Genomic DNA, 17,242 nt, shown 5'->3' on the forward strand with positions numbered 1-17,242 from the left:
GGTGCCCTCTTCACAAACCCTAACACTGGTGTAACACAGTAGCTGTCTTCAGTATTACTCTCACATACATGTGCAATTATGTGGGATTTTCCTGTTCCACCACAGCTATGGATGGAAGCAGAGCTATGTGAGTACTGCACATACTTTACAGCCTCACTTGTAGCTTCGTTTGATTACCAGGAAACAAAATGTTCCAGTAGCATCTTGGTTCAAAGTAAGAGGAATTCTCCTTTCAGAAATTAGGATATGAGAAATATTTAAGACACTGCTATCCATGGACAAGGCTAACCACAGTTCTGAGCTTCCCAGGTGTATGCTGCAAGGATGAACTCAGAGATCCTCCCACTGCAGCTGGCAGGCTCAAGTACCCATGACTGTACCCTGTATGTCCCCCCACCACTGAGGGATGATCTTTATTTGAAAATACTCTACCCTCAGGACAAAAAGAGAAAAGGTTTATGACAAGACATAGTTACACTTTTTAATGGCCAGCCAGGCATCTGAGTTTACCTTTGAAAGAGTTAATTCCTCAATTTCTGTGATGCATACTGCAGCATTTACTAGTGAACTGATGTTTGCTTTTTTATCATCATTAAGGGAATGACATGACTAATAGTATGAACAACACTTGATTAAAAAATCCTGATTTAGCAAAACACCAAAGAATATGCATGCACTGGAACATAGGAAGAGTCTTAGTGGTCTGGGGTGCTTAATGGGAAGCTTGTCCTGAAGTGTTTTGTCAGTAAAGTTCCTAAAACATCAGTTTTTACTCGCTAGTGTCCCCAGCCCATGTGTTGTGATCAGCAGGTCACCCAAAAGCATTTCAGATGTCCTCAGCCATAGGTAATTTTAAGGAAAAGCAGAGCAAATAAAGTTTCTTGTTGAGATGCCATTGGATTAGAGACAATCCAAACCAGAGACAGGGATTGGGTTTGCTGCACCAGTTTTAATCACCTCTGAATGCCTTGGATACTACGGTGATGGGAAATACGTAAGTGCCTGGAGAGACTGATCAATGAAACTTAGTGCTGCAAAGACAGGACACTGTTTCAGAAGAAAAACATCTTGGAACAAGAAAATTCACAGGACAGGAGATGAAATCAATGGCATAGGAAAAAAGCAGCATGACTCATTCTTCTCTCTACATGAGTAAGCCTCTCTTCCTCCTCTGCATCTACATGTTCTGCATCTACTCCCTTATTGTGACTAAAACAAATGTGTTTAAATATATATTGCCTGTCCTCTACTAAATCTCATTTTGTGATGAGGGTTTTTTTGTATTCAAGCTTAGGATACTCTGCTGCTGGATTATGTAAATTCAGCTCACTGGCACTGGCGTGTGCAATAGTCTGTAAAAAGTTTTCTGGTGACAGACACAGACAAAGAAAGAGATTTTCAAGGCACAAAGGGAGGTCTGAACCCAACCTGCCTTCACAGGTGAGAAGAGCTCAGTGTTTAAGTGCAGCACGAACTTTCAACTCTCTTTGGAATTATTTTGCTGAAATCTGACACAAATTCAACACTTTCTTTGCCATGCTGAGGCTTTCTCCTTAATCTGGGAGTATGACAATACGGCATTACATTCTACAGTACCCAATAACAATTTATTTATGTTTTTGAGCCAATTCAGGTTACAAAAATCCAGCATATGCTGCATGACATTGGGAGAGAGGGATATTGCATCTAAGGACATTAGGGTCAAGTCATGCTCTTACTGAGATGGCTGTAAAATATCCACACACTGCTGAGGCATTTGAAACATTGCTTATCTGGAAAGCTCACACAAACTAAATCTGATGCAGTGGTGTAGAGAAAAAGTTAGAAGAGCTTGATTCACTGATTCCAAGGATATCCAATTATTGGAAGTGTTTTGCTTAGGCTTCTGAACTATTAAGTCCAGTAATAGATGCAGATGTAAATTCATTGTCATACCAAAAATAATCTAAATTAAGGGTTAAAAATACCAGGCTGGAGAGCAAGTGACATTTAGAAGGGAAAACAACACATGTCAAAAATACAGTATTTTCTATCTTTTCTTCCCACCAATATATATGTGCCTGCTACTGGTTTCAGAAGCTAAAAAGAAGGATAAAAGAAAAAGAATTTATACAATAAAGAACTGCCTTTTCATCTTTTGACTGTATTTCACTTTGCAGGGAATAAATTTGGGTTGTGTATGAGACAGGCTTTTTCACAATGGATTTCATTGCTTGTTTTAAATGAACATACCAATGTAACTTAGTGTGAGACTGAGCTAATATTGTACCAACAGTATTGTGAAAAATGACTGTGCAATGTGCTATTTTTTTTAAACAGAACATACATTTGCAGTAATTCACTGTGAGCCAGATACTGCCAGCCTTCCCCTGCCCCTAGCAGCTCAGTGAGCTGGCTGAATAAATACCTCTGAAAGCACTTCCACACCAGTGTGAGCCAGATTTTAACTTCAGTAATTAACTATCATCTTCCTAAAGGCTCGAAGCATTCACAGTGAGTGCACAACAACCCACACCAGGAACATTAACTGGATAAACTGAAAGAAAACAGGAGAAGATGCAAGCTGAATGATATTTTGCCCCCAAGGAGAGAAGAGGTTTCTGAAGTTTAGGGTCATATCCTTTGCAACCCTTTCTCTCCCCGCAGGCATGAATGCTGGATGCACGCTGGCACTTACCAGCTGGTGCTCCTGATTAGCAGATCTCAAGGGGTTAAAGTGTTTGCCCTTAGACAGTTGTGTAAGTGGAGTATCCAGCACGTCATAAAAACATGGGTAAATTCCCCTTTTCTCCTGCAATAAATAACAACCCAGCCTAATTCTGCTGCAGTAGGCTCCATGAGGTGACCAGCAGCTCAAAATATTTAAAATCACCGTGAATTACCTAATGTTGGTTTTATGACTATAATAATGAAAGCTTCCCTCTCTTCTCATTCCCCTAGACATGGCAGGGGTCCTACTTTGCTAAGCACAAGACACATGAGAAATACTCTGTGGAGGATAGTCCCTTCCACATTGTAGCAGTACTGCTGTCACTATGATGGCACAGGAATATGACAATGTTTGTCAAAAGGATCTTTAAATGCATCAGCTGGGAAGAAAAAATGAAGGCATATCATTAAAAAGTTTTTTCAGGTTCAGCAAACTACAGAGTTTGTGCATCTGAAAATGTGCTGGTTTTTTTTTCAGTTATAAGAGCAATCATCATTGTTACATAAATGCATGAGAAGTTTTAGCTTAATTAAGGTAATCTTTGAGATTTTGATGTAATAGGCTTCAACATACACTGAAAGTAAAGTCAAATCTGTTTTATTCAGTGCTAATGAAAAGTGCAGTGTAGATTCTGTGAGACTGATAGAATTTTATATTAAGGCTCTGTCTTAAAAGGAATATTTTAGATTCTAGATGCTCTGAATTTCCTGTGTATTTATAAAAATAAAATGATGCTTAAATACTTCATCAAAGCAGTTATTTGTGGGGGGTTTCCTTTTAAATAGCCCAAACTGAAGAATTTTCTTTGTGAATCTTGCACAAATACATTTTGCTCATAAATATTAAATTAAAAAGGATTTTTTTAGTCGGGAAAAACTTCCAGATATACCTCAAAAAGATATGATTATAACTCTGCAGAATGGCTATAAATTTGTTACTGTGAGTCCTAGAGGATGGCTTGGTCATTAGGGGGCTATGTTTAGATAGATTTCAGTTCTCTTGTGGACTGAGATTTTGACTTCCTGCTAAATGATTTAGCCCACTTGGGCTAAATCATTAAATTCACCCTATGCTTCACACCATCATTTCTAAAATGAACCATTTTTTCCCCCTACCTAATGAGTTGTTATGAAAGCAAATCCATTAATGATTATAAGGTACTTGGACACTGGAGAGGTGAAGACCTAGATAGATCCTCTTTTTTTTCTCCCAATACCCATTGCACCCTTCTCATCTGTCTTTCTGTTTTTCTTGACCACAAAGTGATCACAATACTGAATATATGAGGTAGGAGTCATGCTGAGCAGTTGTAAAGGGGGTGTTCCTAGCACCTTTACCATTTCTCCTTAAGGAAATGATGATGATCAGTGTGGAAATAAGCATTTATCCCAACAGAAAAAATGGAGTACTAAGAGCAATATAGAAATGACCTGTCAAATGCCTTTCTTTTTGTAGCAGAAAGTACTCAGCTTCATTCTAGCCAGATATTACCTGCTTAATGCATCTTTTTATATTTATTATATTGTATAGATTTTGAATTAGGCCTTGAAGGGCAAAGGGACTTGTTAGCTAAGATTAAAAAGCTAGCTTGTTAAAATCTTGAAGGAACAGTCCCTACCACACTTCTTTACGCTGCTGTTGCTAGAAGCTGAAGAAGAACCAATTAGTGTCTGCAGGATGCTGCTGATCAGCAGCCTTTAGCCTCGGACCCTGCACGGCTCAGTCTTCCCAGGCAGCCGGGAGTGCTGCGGAAAATACACTTGTGTGTAATGTGAAACAGCAAAAATACACTTGAGAAAGAAAATGAGGGGAAACAAGTGAGGACACTACGCTGCCTCATCACAGCCTGCCTGTGTTTAGGAAGAATACAAGTGTTTGTCATGTTTGGGTGATGGCTGCATGACTCATGTCGAAAAGTGGCGCGTCACGGTCAGAGCGAACGCGCGCGCAGCGGCTTCACGCTGCCTTTCTTCCCTCCCCATCTGAACTCTGACAAAGAGGCTTTCTTTGCTGCTGCATTTTCTGGCCCTCTTCTGCATTCAGCTTTGTCACATCAAGGGGATAGTGAACTATGGAGACCAAAGGACAGGCAGTAAATAGATCCAGGTCTGTCAGGAGCCTAATACACAAACACACCCATCTACACTTGCGTCTGCCATAGTGTGCAGAGACACAAGTGGCTCTCTGGGGAGTTAGGAGGGTAAATCAGCACTCATGGACTGTTACACCGTCCCAGCCACACTGTTTCCAATGTCTAATGTTGCTGGACATATCACAGATATGCTGCAGATTTGCAAATCTCCTAAAGCCCTACGTGCCTCCAGCTTCCCACTGAGAGCTTCTAACGGAAGGCTCATGTAGCTGCCCCAGCAAGTGTTTGCCCCATTGAGTACTTAATGTTGCAGTAAAACATTTAATCACACCATATGAGGGGCAAACTCAATCTGATTAAAGAGAAAAGGGTCATAACTAGGGGGAGTGTAACACCACTTCTTCACTGACCATTAGTTTTAATAGCAAACCGGTAATATTTACTAACTAGCTTAGTCTCAAAGGCCCAACCTCATCTCATCTACTCCAGCCATCCTTGAAGTTGGAATTGGAGTTAGTCATCTCCACTCTGAACAGCTAAGAAAGAGAGGGTAAGCTCTGATGGGCAATTCATTTGCCTGAGAATTATCCTCCAGAGGTGTGTATCGTTCTCCTTGATGACTGAGGAGACCCAGACAACTAGGTTAGGTGAGATGCTTAACACTAGATGTTTTATGTGCCTAAAGTTAGCTGGAATGAACCTAGGCTGAAAAGAGCTGAGTTTCTGCTCTTCACTTCTGGCCTCACAAATGCTAGAATCTGCTAAAGCTTATGGTGTTTGAGATCTGTGCTTTGTGTCTGTAGCCTTCCCTATTTCCCTTACCTTCACATTTGAAGGAATGACAGATGAAAGGCAATATGGAACCACAATGAAAAGATAAACCAGCAGTACAGCATAGTGAAGGCCATGGAAGTGAAAAATGTGTCCTTTGAGTAACTGCTGTTTGTATGGTGCTCTGCTGCAAAGAAACAAGAGTATTTTCTTCCTTCTTGCACAAAGTGCCCACTAAATAGAAAACACTTTTAAGTATTAGAGATAAAAAAGGGGCCTGACCATCAGCTGGAAACTACAAAAATAAAAGCAATATTCATTTGTAGTTATCTAGATGTCTACTGCTGTAGCTCTGCTCTTGGCCAGGAGGATCATTTGACGCTTTTCATGGAAAGAGAAAAGCGTCAGCAAAATCCCACTGAGGGGTACACTTTAAAAGATAACAAAAAAGATTAATGTATTCAGGGTGGCATTTTCATTATAAGCTTATTCACTCTTTGAGATTAGCAAAATCTATGTGCATGTGTGTGTAGTTAGGGATGGACCCAGCCTATGCCTGAGTCAGTGAACTGTCTGTAATTTCAGACAAAATACGCAAGTGCTTCTATGTCCCTAACAACCCAAATTAAAATTTCATTACCTTTATTAAAAAGAAAACCAAACAAAAACAACTTCAACAAAAGCACCCAATGGGCAAAGCAAGCATGTAAGTGGAGAAGGGAGTGCTTAAAGTAATAAAAGTGAAGTAATTAAAATTATTGTGACAGTCATGCACAGACAGAGTATATGTTATATATATGCATTACATAATGTGTTACTGTTTACACATTTTGTATTAATACTTGAAGACTGCATGTAATAAATGTACAAATGTGTAATGGCTTTGTCAGTACACAATCCAAAGGAAGGTGACACTGAAGATGGAAGACATAGGCACAATCTAGTATTTTTAAAAATTATACAGGAAAATAATGCTTCTAAGTTTTATACTGATTTTAACAGCCTTGCAGGGATAGAGATTCATTGCTGACATGTCAGTTTTTAAGTTAATATCCTTTGTCAATGCAGAAAAAAACATGCAGAAACCACACATTGTAACTGAATGCAAATGGATGCTAATTTGAGGACCAATCCTTCCTCACTTCCAGTGTGTGTGAGAATTGTCACATCACATTCTATACACGATAAGAATTGTTTCTCTTTTAAAATTAGATTTCCTCCACCCCCCCCAGAAGTTAAAAGTAAAATGAATATGCCTAAATTACTACATAAGATCTGCTATAGAAATGGATGCTAATGAGTTTTATTCCTTATGGGGTAAAATATCCCATAATCACCTATTGTCACTGTAGAAAATACCAGTGCACGCATCTAAATTCATCTTACATGTGCATGTGCAGACACACACACATACACAAAGCACATATAAAGCAGGTATTGTGAATGTGCTGTTACTCCCTGCTAATAGATGTTCCCCAGGATCAGCTCCCATGGAGTTTTATACAATTTACTCCTTTTAGTATCTCTTCCAGAAACTCTTGGTACATTACCTGGCAGTTGATCTCCATTTGATGAATCAAACACGAACAAAGTTAAGATGCTTATTGCAAAAATGACATTTATGAAAACATATCTCACTTGGCCTTAAAAAAATCTTGAAGTCCCCTTTGGAAAATATACATTTTCTTTCCAGGAGACACAGAAGTAGCTCGCCTACATAAATCTATTAAATTGTAAGAACTACATTTTACATTACTTTCATTTTACATTGCACGTAGGTGGTAAAGCTCTCACAAGACAGTACATGGAGTGACCTGAATAAAAGATGCAACTGTTATGGAGTCAATCTTTAAACTATTTAAACAGAGTTTATGACTAAACTGGTCCAGTTATAGAAATTGTGGAATAGTTTTAGCTACACTTTAGCTAAACTTTAGCTAAACTTTACTTTAGCTAGTATACTTTAGCTACCAAATTGTACTCTTTACAGCCAGAAGACCACCACTGGTCAAATGAACACTCCTCTGCTGCATGAGATTAGCTACCAAAAAAGAAATGGTTTTACTCTATGTATATAAACTTCCTTTTCCAAACATGTGCCCAGCTGCTTTCAAAGCTGCAGCACAGTACTACTATGACCCAGATTTTTCACTTTTCCATATCCTAACCTACCCATGGTGGGAAAAACGCTGCACAAATTCCTTATCTGCTTGTCTCCTCCTTAGTTTCAGTCAATGACCTCTTGTTTTCAAATTAGTCACTATCTCAAGCTGCTTACTGACATCAATACATTTCTTTCAGGGTCTTCCAGCACTCTATGGGGACCCCCCTTTGTGCTCCCTCTCCCAAGGAATAGCCCATGCCTGATCAGTCTTTCTTCACAATTTATTTGCCCCTAACCCTGGATAATGAGGATTGCTTTCTACTATACTTTTCTACTCCCAAGTTGTTTCCAATAAAATCCTAAGAATAGCAAATAACTGAAGAAATATGGCTCTTTAGGTTAATCCCTGACCACTAAATTATATAGATATACATATATAAAAGCTAAAGAAATTGTATCAATAACATGTTTGCTTTTTGTTGAAATCTTTATATTCTGTAAAGGAAACCACCTAAAAATGCAGACCATACAACATACAGTGGGAAACATCAACCAAGAATACCTTTCCCATGGTCCCTAATTCATTTCAGAACAGAAGCTTGTAGAACATGCTACATTTTTATCTTCCTTTTATAAGCTAATAATCAATTACTCCATACAGCCAATAACATGCGAAAAGCTCTAAAGCTTTTCAGATGCCCAAATGTGTTTTTCAAAGGAAATAAACACTATTTTAAACAGCTCTTTCTAAATAGTAAGAGTTTGCTGAGCACCTCAGGCTGGACTGTGAAAAACTATCCTATACATTCCCTATACACTTGTGCATGTAGCTGGGGGCCCAGCTCTCATAGTGATTAATTATCTGCTGGGAAAGGCTGCAAGAACGAGCACTATTTGCCTAATTGTGTTTCCAGGGTAACTCATTACCTAAAAGTTACAATACATAAATGCAGTTCATTGGAAAAACCAGCCTTATAACATACAATATGTTTACATGGACACGAGCAACTTCCTTTGGAAATTGAAACAGCAGCATTTCAGATTTACATGGTTGGCATCACTGCTGCTGAGAACTGAGGCAGTCTTGTGGACAGCACAACAGTAAACAAAACAAGCCCAAATTTTTTGGCTCTGTGTTTTTTCTTCTGTGTTCCTAGAGATAATAATCTGTCTCATCCAAATCTCAAAGGCCAGCCATGTAATTAATTCAAATTTAGACCCTGAAAACAATTCTGTTTTTAAGTCCTGAATTTTTCTGCTGTAGTTTTTTTTCCAGAATACCACCTATTTCTAATCCCACTTTTTGACCCTCTAACTATTATTACCTTAAAAAAAAAAAAAAGGAAAAAGAAATCTCCCATTTACACTATATACTGTCTCAACCTCTGAAGGAAAGCAGTATGTTAAATTTTGTTTTCATGGGAGAAGCTTGATCCTGGGCTGAGGAAATATTCCCTCATTCACCAAAAGCATGTCAGAAATAGTCAGCTCTAGATTTGTATCAGAACAGCAGAACAATAGAATTTTCTCAGACTTTGCATAAGGACTCAAAAATAAGCAGATTGAATTCATTTTAACACGAGTATGGGCAAGCATTTCTTTTAATAAAATCCTTTCAGAGAGGAGCTAACCTCACAACTTCATTATGATTGTTAAACCCAAACAGCAGATAAGCAAAACCTCAGCAAGGGTTCAGATTAGCCCAAATCATTTGAACACGATGAGTCAGAAGGCGAATTAAGGAATCTTTTGTTTTGCCTTAAAATGTCACGGTATAAACTGCATCTGCTCAGGAGCTGACTCACAAGACCCTCAAACAATAGGGTAGCAGGGGCAAGGAAAGGACTTGGGGAGATAACCTCCACAGCCAGCCCTGGCCGGAGTGTGCATGCTCATCAATTATAATCCAAGCTTTTGAATGCAAGAGAATAAACCATTGGTTCGGCTTTGCTAAATCGAATCTTTTTTGCTGGGTTTTAGAATTTGGAAATCAATACTTTAAAAGGATTTTAAAATTCATATTCGCCTTCCCTTTGACTCATCTTGTTTCAACTAGTTCAAACACAAGAAAATGGATGGTCAGCAAACCCTAAGCAGCTGCTGGCTGGATGAATATCTAAAAATCAAACTATTATCTATACTATCCAACCCTCACAGTTCAGAAAAATGAAAGTGGGAAGACCTCATAATTTTTTTTTTTAAATTTTTTTTTTTGGTGCCAGAAACACTCAATAAAAATGTCTTGCAATATATCACACTTTTAGTCACTACAATCAGCCTGCGGGAAAGACATGAAATGAGAAAATTCTCAACTTTTCTCTAGATCACACAAAAAGAAAAAAATCTGATCAGCTCAGCATTACTGTGAGTTTGGGGTGAGGAAGAAACATCAAGTAGACTAAATCTAAATCATCTTGTCTTCCCTAGTAACAAAGGATAAAACTTGTAAATACATCAGGAATATTGAAATTCTCAGCAGAAATCAGCCTCAGAGGAAATCAGCCAGTCCCTATAAAAAATCCAGCAAGCATTGTTATCTACAAAAACAATCCATTATAATTTTTTGTATTTCTTTAAATAATCAAAATGCACATGGGTTGAACGAAATCACGTCTCAGCTTCTAACTCAAAACTAAGATGGCTGTCACTGAAATGAGAGGTGATTTGGTAACTGTCTTAAAACTTTAACACCCATGTACAAATAGTTATCATAGTTAAATAGGTACCATAGTTGAAACATGTTAAATAATATTAAAATATGTTACTGTAAATCCAGATTCAACACTGTTTCATGTTTCTTATTGCCTTGATAGATATAGGATCAGAGTCTCTGCATATCACAGAATCATAGAACACCAGGTTGAAATAGGACCTCAAGGATCAAGGATTGTCTAAACTTTCTAGGAAACAGCATATGAAACTAGGAAGAAAAAAAAAATACAGTAATAAATGACATGATAAATAGCTACATTTATTATTGGAACAATGAAACAAAAGGATCTACTTTGCATTGTAACTTCCAGCTGACATGACACTGGAATGACAGCACTGGACAGACACTGGTGCTCTCTGCCTATTCCAGTATCTCAGGTTATTTCATGTGGCTGTTAGGAAAAGTGCACAGATGCAGTCATTGCATTTACTGCACCGGAGACAGTGGAATTTATTAAGAACCTCCCCCAACAGCAGATCTGTCCCAGCGCCCCTGTGAGCTCCTGCACATCCTTCCACCAGCTCAATTCACCTCTCAAGTACACCTTTGGGAGCATTTCTGCCCTCGTTACCAACTTTTACTGTCCTGAAAGTGCCCTGAGCTGAATTTAAAATTTTAAAACTTTCATTCCTCAAAATTCCCTTCCGCAAAGGAGTTGGGGCTGTCAAATTGATGTGGCAGATGTCAAACACAAAATCCTCCCCAACTTGGTTTCTTTTCCCCTGCTTTAGTTTTTAGGAACAGGTCCCTTGTTGGTGGTTTTCAGCTTCTAAAATAATATGAGGGTTGGCAACAACAGAGTAGTAGAAGATATAAATTTATAACACGTTTAATAGACTAAGTGTTAGCACTAATTCAATGAGCAGGAGAAGAAATTGTAAATGACAAAGGCATTTACAGTTAACTGTCTAAGAGAATGCAGGGAAGTAAATCATTACATGATAAAAGAGCTCCTTTGCCCAACCTATTAAAGACCCCACTAAAGAGCCAAGGTATTTATTGATTGCTTTCTACATTCCCACTGCTGAAACTAAGTGCTCCTCTATTTACTTTGATTTAAAAATGCATTATTGTCTACGTTCTAATAAACCAGACCATGGAACAAGAAACTCAAATTATTCTAAGTTTATTCTTAAAAGTCCGTGGTGGTTTTTTTCGGTTGGGGTTTTTTTTTTTGCTTTTTTTTTTTTTTTTTTTTTGAAAGACTGAAGGCCTTAATCCTTAAAAGCCTTTTTGAAAGAAGGGTTCCTCGATGCTGGCCCTGCAGCTGGGCCCAGATTGAAAGTGCACTTACATTTTTATGTTCAGCGCTGAAGGACTCTGAAGTTAGCCCTCGCACTGCACATAAAAGCTTTGGAAAGGGCATTCTTTGCCACTCGTGCAATTCATTCTCTAAGAAAAGGAAATGGAAAGAAAGATTTCATGTCCAGGGCTTCAGGCCTTTGATCATTTGATGAACATTGGATCCTCAACCTGGGCCTCCAGCTTCTCAGGCCAGACAAAGAGCGCCCCGGCCGCACAGGCTGGGCCGCGGCTCCCGCCCGAACAAAACCTTTGGCGGCCGCACAGTGTGACAGCCTGGGAAAGGCCCACCTCAGCAGGGCTGAGATGCCCGCTCTGCCCTTTGATCTTTCATTTAAACTCCAGCCAAAGCACCAGGTCAGGGGATTTCGTGCTGCACACCCCCATGGGCAGAGGGGAGCAGGTCAAGAACAAAATGGGGGTGACCGATCTCCAAAAAGCCCTGTGACGCCTTTCTCTGGCCAGTTTCACATGACTTGTCTGGCATTGTGCAGCGCTAAGCCCACACTTAAAATGGAATTTGACATTACATGGTACAATGGAGTCAATAAATGGCATTCTTCAGTGCTTTTACAACAAAGTCAACCCTCCCTTAAGTGGCTGAAAGCCTCGAGCTAGAAAATACTCCTCATTTACTTCTATATGCCAATAAATTGCATATAGTTTAAATCTAGTTTTCATTATGGCTTCTCACTGCTGATAGCCGAAATGAGTGAACAAACACTTAACAAAGGTCCACATTAATTTTACGATGTACCATTGCTTCTATTTTTAAAGTCTAGGCTGTCACGTGGCAAGTAACAAGCATTGGAAATATCTCCATATTCCCTCACAGAGCAAAAACCTATTTTCCAACGAGCATGAAAAACTAATCTCATCCCACCGAAAAATTTATTTTCAGTACAGCGCAAAGAAGCCAAACATACAACTTCTTTTAGCATCAGTGGCAAGTTCCACATGATGCTTGCGGGCAGAAAATTCAGTCCATGTTTGATGAGACATGTTAACAAAATCTGGAGAGAAAAAAAAGAAAAGCTAAAATCTTCTTTCTAAAGGGACCGGACACCACCATGTCCCAGAGGAATGGAATATACAGGATGCAACAGCAGATGACTGCAAAGCATGGAGAGTATTTTTAAACTACATATAAAAATACGTCTGTGTTAGAAGATATTAAACACTGTAAAGTGATTAGAATTTAAAGAACTAAATATTCTTTTTCTCTATAAATTTGTATATTTTTAAAACTAATCCTTTTTCACTAAATACACGTGTGCGCATAATGCTAGATGTGGCTTAAGAACTCAGGTTAAGAATCAATAAAGGAAAATTTCTTTTTGCTTATTTGGTCAGGTTTACAGGCTCACTCTCATCCTCTTTTCTTCTGAAGACAGTATCAGCATTAAAAATGTGGTCAGTTCTAACAAAGATGATTTCCGAGTATCTCAAGACTTCCCACCATGCACAACTTACCAATCAAGAAAAAAATAAAAAGGAATGGCCCCAATCTCTAGATAATCTATAGATTGTTCATTTTAACAAACAAGTTTATGTTTAGTTGACAGATTATTTCCTACGTCATAAAATTACATATCACAGATGAGACTTCTAAGAAACAGAAAAGTTAAATACATTGTTCAGTATCAAAGAGATAGTGCCAGAACTGGCAATGGAGATTTATTTTCAGTTCTCTGTCCTGTTCACTACAGTCTTTTTCCTTGTAAGAAACAAATCTGTGCCAGACACGAGGCCCTGTCTGGCACCACCACTTCTACACGCGTTGGTGGCAATGGGCAGCTCCAAAAAGGGAAATAATCACATCTGACCGTCGTGGTGGGGTAGGTAAAACCCACGTGAGCAACAGCCATGACACAGCCTGGGACCTAGCTCCTGTAACCACTAAATTAGGCTTGTACATCCCCAAGGCATTTCTTGTAAAAACTGTAATAACTATTTGAAACGATAAATTCAAAAATTCAAATACTTCTCAACAGCACAAACACACCTCTCATTCACAAAGCATTTGCGTTTGTTATGAAAATAAAACTACAGAACATTCAGGAAAGAGTACAATTTGCCTCTAATCTATTCTCAGATTTTCTGTGAATATTGCTCCCCCACTGTTGTCATGGCAACACAAGCACATATTTCAGTACTGAGGAAGTGACAAGCCTTTCGATTCTCACCTTTGGCCATTTTATTGAGAACCATGTCAATTAGAATGTAGGTTCCACTTCTTCCCGCACCATCGCTGCCAACCGAAAAGGAAAAAGAAAAAAATAAAGCCTATCAGTGTGCATCTAGACTCAACATGAAGGTACCTGCCCTTAACGTTAGTGTTACACATGGTGGGAGAGGAGAGAATGAGGGGTTAAAGGAGGGTACTGAGAGAGGAGAGAAAGCTTGCACTGAATAAACACAAGCTGCTTGTGGAAGATTAACTACTACCCTGCATGGATAACAGGGATTTGTTTTGATTTTTCACGTTTATGCAAGAGAAACATTTTAAACAACAGTGGAAAATCCTAAACCGGGATACCATTTCTATTAAAAAAGTGTACATATAAGTGACCTTACAGTCACTAATATATGAGATGAAGAACTCAAAGTAAGTTTGACTAGAACATTATCCAGAACAGTTAAAAATACTCCAGATTGCATTTGACCACAGTGATCAGAGGGAATGCAGAGATCTGCTCAAGAACAAATATTTAATTACTGAGGACTGCAATTTTTCTTCACTATATATGAGTGGTTTGTTTTTTTGCACTGTATCTTTCCCTTTAATTGTTCCCTAGTGACAATGACCAGAAAGAAATATTATCTTGTAATTTTAAGAAATAGCTTTAACTTTTGTGTATCCATAGTCCTTCCTCAGAGATGTGAGACCAAGCCTCAGGAGGGGGAAAGCTCCCTAATCTGAATGCAGCTTGTGTCCCTTTCAGAGAGCAACGTAATTGCCAGCATGATGCTCTTTTAGAGCTGCTGTTAGCAAACATAATTAAGACTTTAAGTAAAAGCTTTTTTTTCTTTCCCTCCCCAAAATTTTTACAAAGGTGCATGTGTGACCCATTAGGCTGGTATGTAGTTTTATTAATTAAGCCATTGTTTTTATTGATAGCTCAATTTGTGTAAAACAATTAATGAAAGAAAAAAAAAGATAGAACAGCATGAAGCACGTTATTGCATTCTGTTTACAGTCAGGCTATGAAACTTAATTTCTGTAGACAGAGATTTTTTTTTCTTTCAGTTAATAGATCACTGTTTAGAGAAAAGGAGCTAGTGGTAATAATTTTTTTCCTCTGTCTGTGAAGGGAACAAAGACACAATCTTATTAGTTAAGCTGAATAATGAGAGATAAGACAGCAGTCAGGCCCAATAAAAACAAAAACTTCTGAGCTCATGGTAGATATTTCCATACATCACAGTAAGGAAATAGCAAGAAACATGAAGGTTCTTCATTGTGCATCAAAATGTTCCTTTCTCACATTTCCTGAAGGCAATGCAGACAAACCCCCTCTGGATCATTCAGCTCCTTGCATCCTCACGTGAGAAACACATCCCCTCCCTCCTCACTCCCATCCAAAGTGAAGTGCCACATGGCAAACATCCTGCCTCTTAGCAGGGCTCTTTTCTGTCTTCGTTATCTACAAGGATATTTTTGATAAATAAGTCAGAACCCCCAGTGGCAAACCTCAACATTAATGTTATTACGGTAAACTTTTCCACTGAACTGCCTGACAGCTTTAGTGTGCATCTATCACATTGTCAGGCCTAAAAATACTCTGTGCTTAAAGAATTACTCAATCCATGGGCAGGTTGTCACTCCCTGACATTGCCCTCTTCTTACCCTGATCACTAAAAACAAGTAAAGAAGAAATAAAACATAATTAAGTGTTAATAAAATAAAGCAGACTAAATTGGGAGGGCATGCAAAGAACACCTGTAATTTTGAAGGAGCTGTATGAAACTGAAGTTCTACTTATACTAGAATAAGTGTGGCCATATGTTGTTATGTCATGGCTCAACATCTAAAAAGTTATATGGAATAATAAATTCGTGATGAAAACAGATCCTAAGTATTAAATAGCATTAAAACTCAATTGAATTATATTAAAAACTTTTAGCCTACCCCACTGTTTAGTGATTAATGTAAAGCTTTAATTTGCCCATTTTGTTTATATCTGTGTTAAATTCTTGCACATACAGAGCTCTCTAAAGCTATTTTAGAAATTGTACTTGCCTGCAATGAACAACTACTGGACAAGAGCGACCCCTGTAGCACTTGTTTACTTTTCTGAAATAAAACAGACACAAGAAATTAATTAAGCATATTATATACTGCTTCTTTTGCCAACTGTCAAAAATAAGAAATAAGAAAATGCAAATATTACTGTCTTTGAATAAATACTCAGGTTGATAGTTTCCTAATATAACAAGCAACTAGGCAGATAATCTTTAAAGTTTGATTCTGGTTTGCTGCCCAAGAAATCCCAGAAAACATTCCATTATTACTGTTGTCCTGGCCAAACAAATGAGCTACTTTCTCAAATGGTTCATTTCTTAGCTGCAAAACTATGATTATCTTGAGATGCCTTGATTTGAGTTCATGAGCTTACTCAAGGAAATATCAAGGGTCATCAAACTGAATAAAAATTTTTAAAAGGCTATTCCACTACACCTTGTACAATGTGTGCTGATCTGTAGCATTGCTTCTTCCCAGAAAGGCAAATGCCAAATCTCCTGAAACGCTTCTTAAAAATTCTAAAATGTAATCTTACCATAGTAAAAATAACTAAACCCATCAGTATGCTTTGGTTCTACTGCTTTGGTTCTATTGCAGAAGCATTATATATTTAATATTTACACATTGTTGTCTTCGACAGCTTCCTGATTAAACCCTTTCAGTGGCAAGAGAATATATGTGAAATCAATCAATAAAAGTACAGCCACAGAACAGGTCAGCTGATGTGTAAACTCTATGAAGGAATTAACTAGTGCTGAAGTAAACCAAGATACTCAGTCTAAGAATAGAGCCCACAAAATTGGTTTAAATCTATTTAAATTGCCTTAAAAACACCAAAATCCCAAGCCTTCTCTTTTGCTCTAGGATATATTTTGCATGTCAAGAACATCGCAGGCCAAAAACCCATAAAATATGCACACATATGTTAACAAGGCAAGATGAATAAAGGCTAAAATAGGAAAGCATTGCTTCAAGAAATCAAAACCTTTCATTCAAATTATTTGATGAGATTTTTGAGATTACTGGAGCTAGAAGGTCTCCTATAAAATAATTTCATAGGGCAGCTGACAAGGGGTGCTCTAATAGTATAAGGTGTGCTCCCCAGTTCAGTGTGTTACACAGGATCCTGATAACTAAAGGGAGCTGCCGAAATTTGACAACAGTGGTGTGATGTTATTATGAATTTTAAAGCACAACTAACCTACTGAATCATTTAGTTCTTGGCTGTTCATCTATTCACTAACATCTGTGCTGTGAAAACATGCACATATCTTTAAACACTGCTTACAGTATAGCCTGAAGAT

At 38.1% G+C, this 17,242-nt stretch overlaps 1 protein-coding gene across 2 annotated transcripts in view; it reads right to left on the reverse strand.

Annotated features, from left to right (window-relative positions):
• PTPRN2 (protein tyrosine phosphatase receptor type N2) overlaps positions 1 to 17,242 on the reverse strand; it is a 667,249-nt gene that overhangs the window by 11,354 nt on the left and 638,653 nt on the right. For both annotated transcript variants that reach the window (XM_032747124.3, XM_072925319.1), the window contains 2 exons: positions 15,936 to 15,989; positions 13,879 to 13,943 (listed from right to left, as the gene is read on the reverse strand). In XM_032747124.3, coding sequence (XP_032603015.3) covers positions 13,879 to 13,943; positions 15,936 to 15,989 — 119 coding nt within the window. The remainder of the gene's footprint in view (positions 1 to 13,878; positions 13,944 to 15,935; positions 15,990 to 17,242) is intronic.

The sequence above is a fragment of the Taeniopygia guttata genome, chromosome 2 (genome assembly GCF_048771995.1).
Source record: "Taeniopygia guttata chromosome 2, bTaeGut7.mat, whole genome shotgun sequence".
In the NCBI taxonomy this organism is placed as follows: domain Eukaryota; kingdom Metazoa; phylum Chordata; class Aves; order Passeriformes; family Estrildidae; genus Taeniopygia; species Taeniopygia guttata.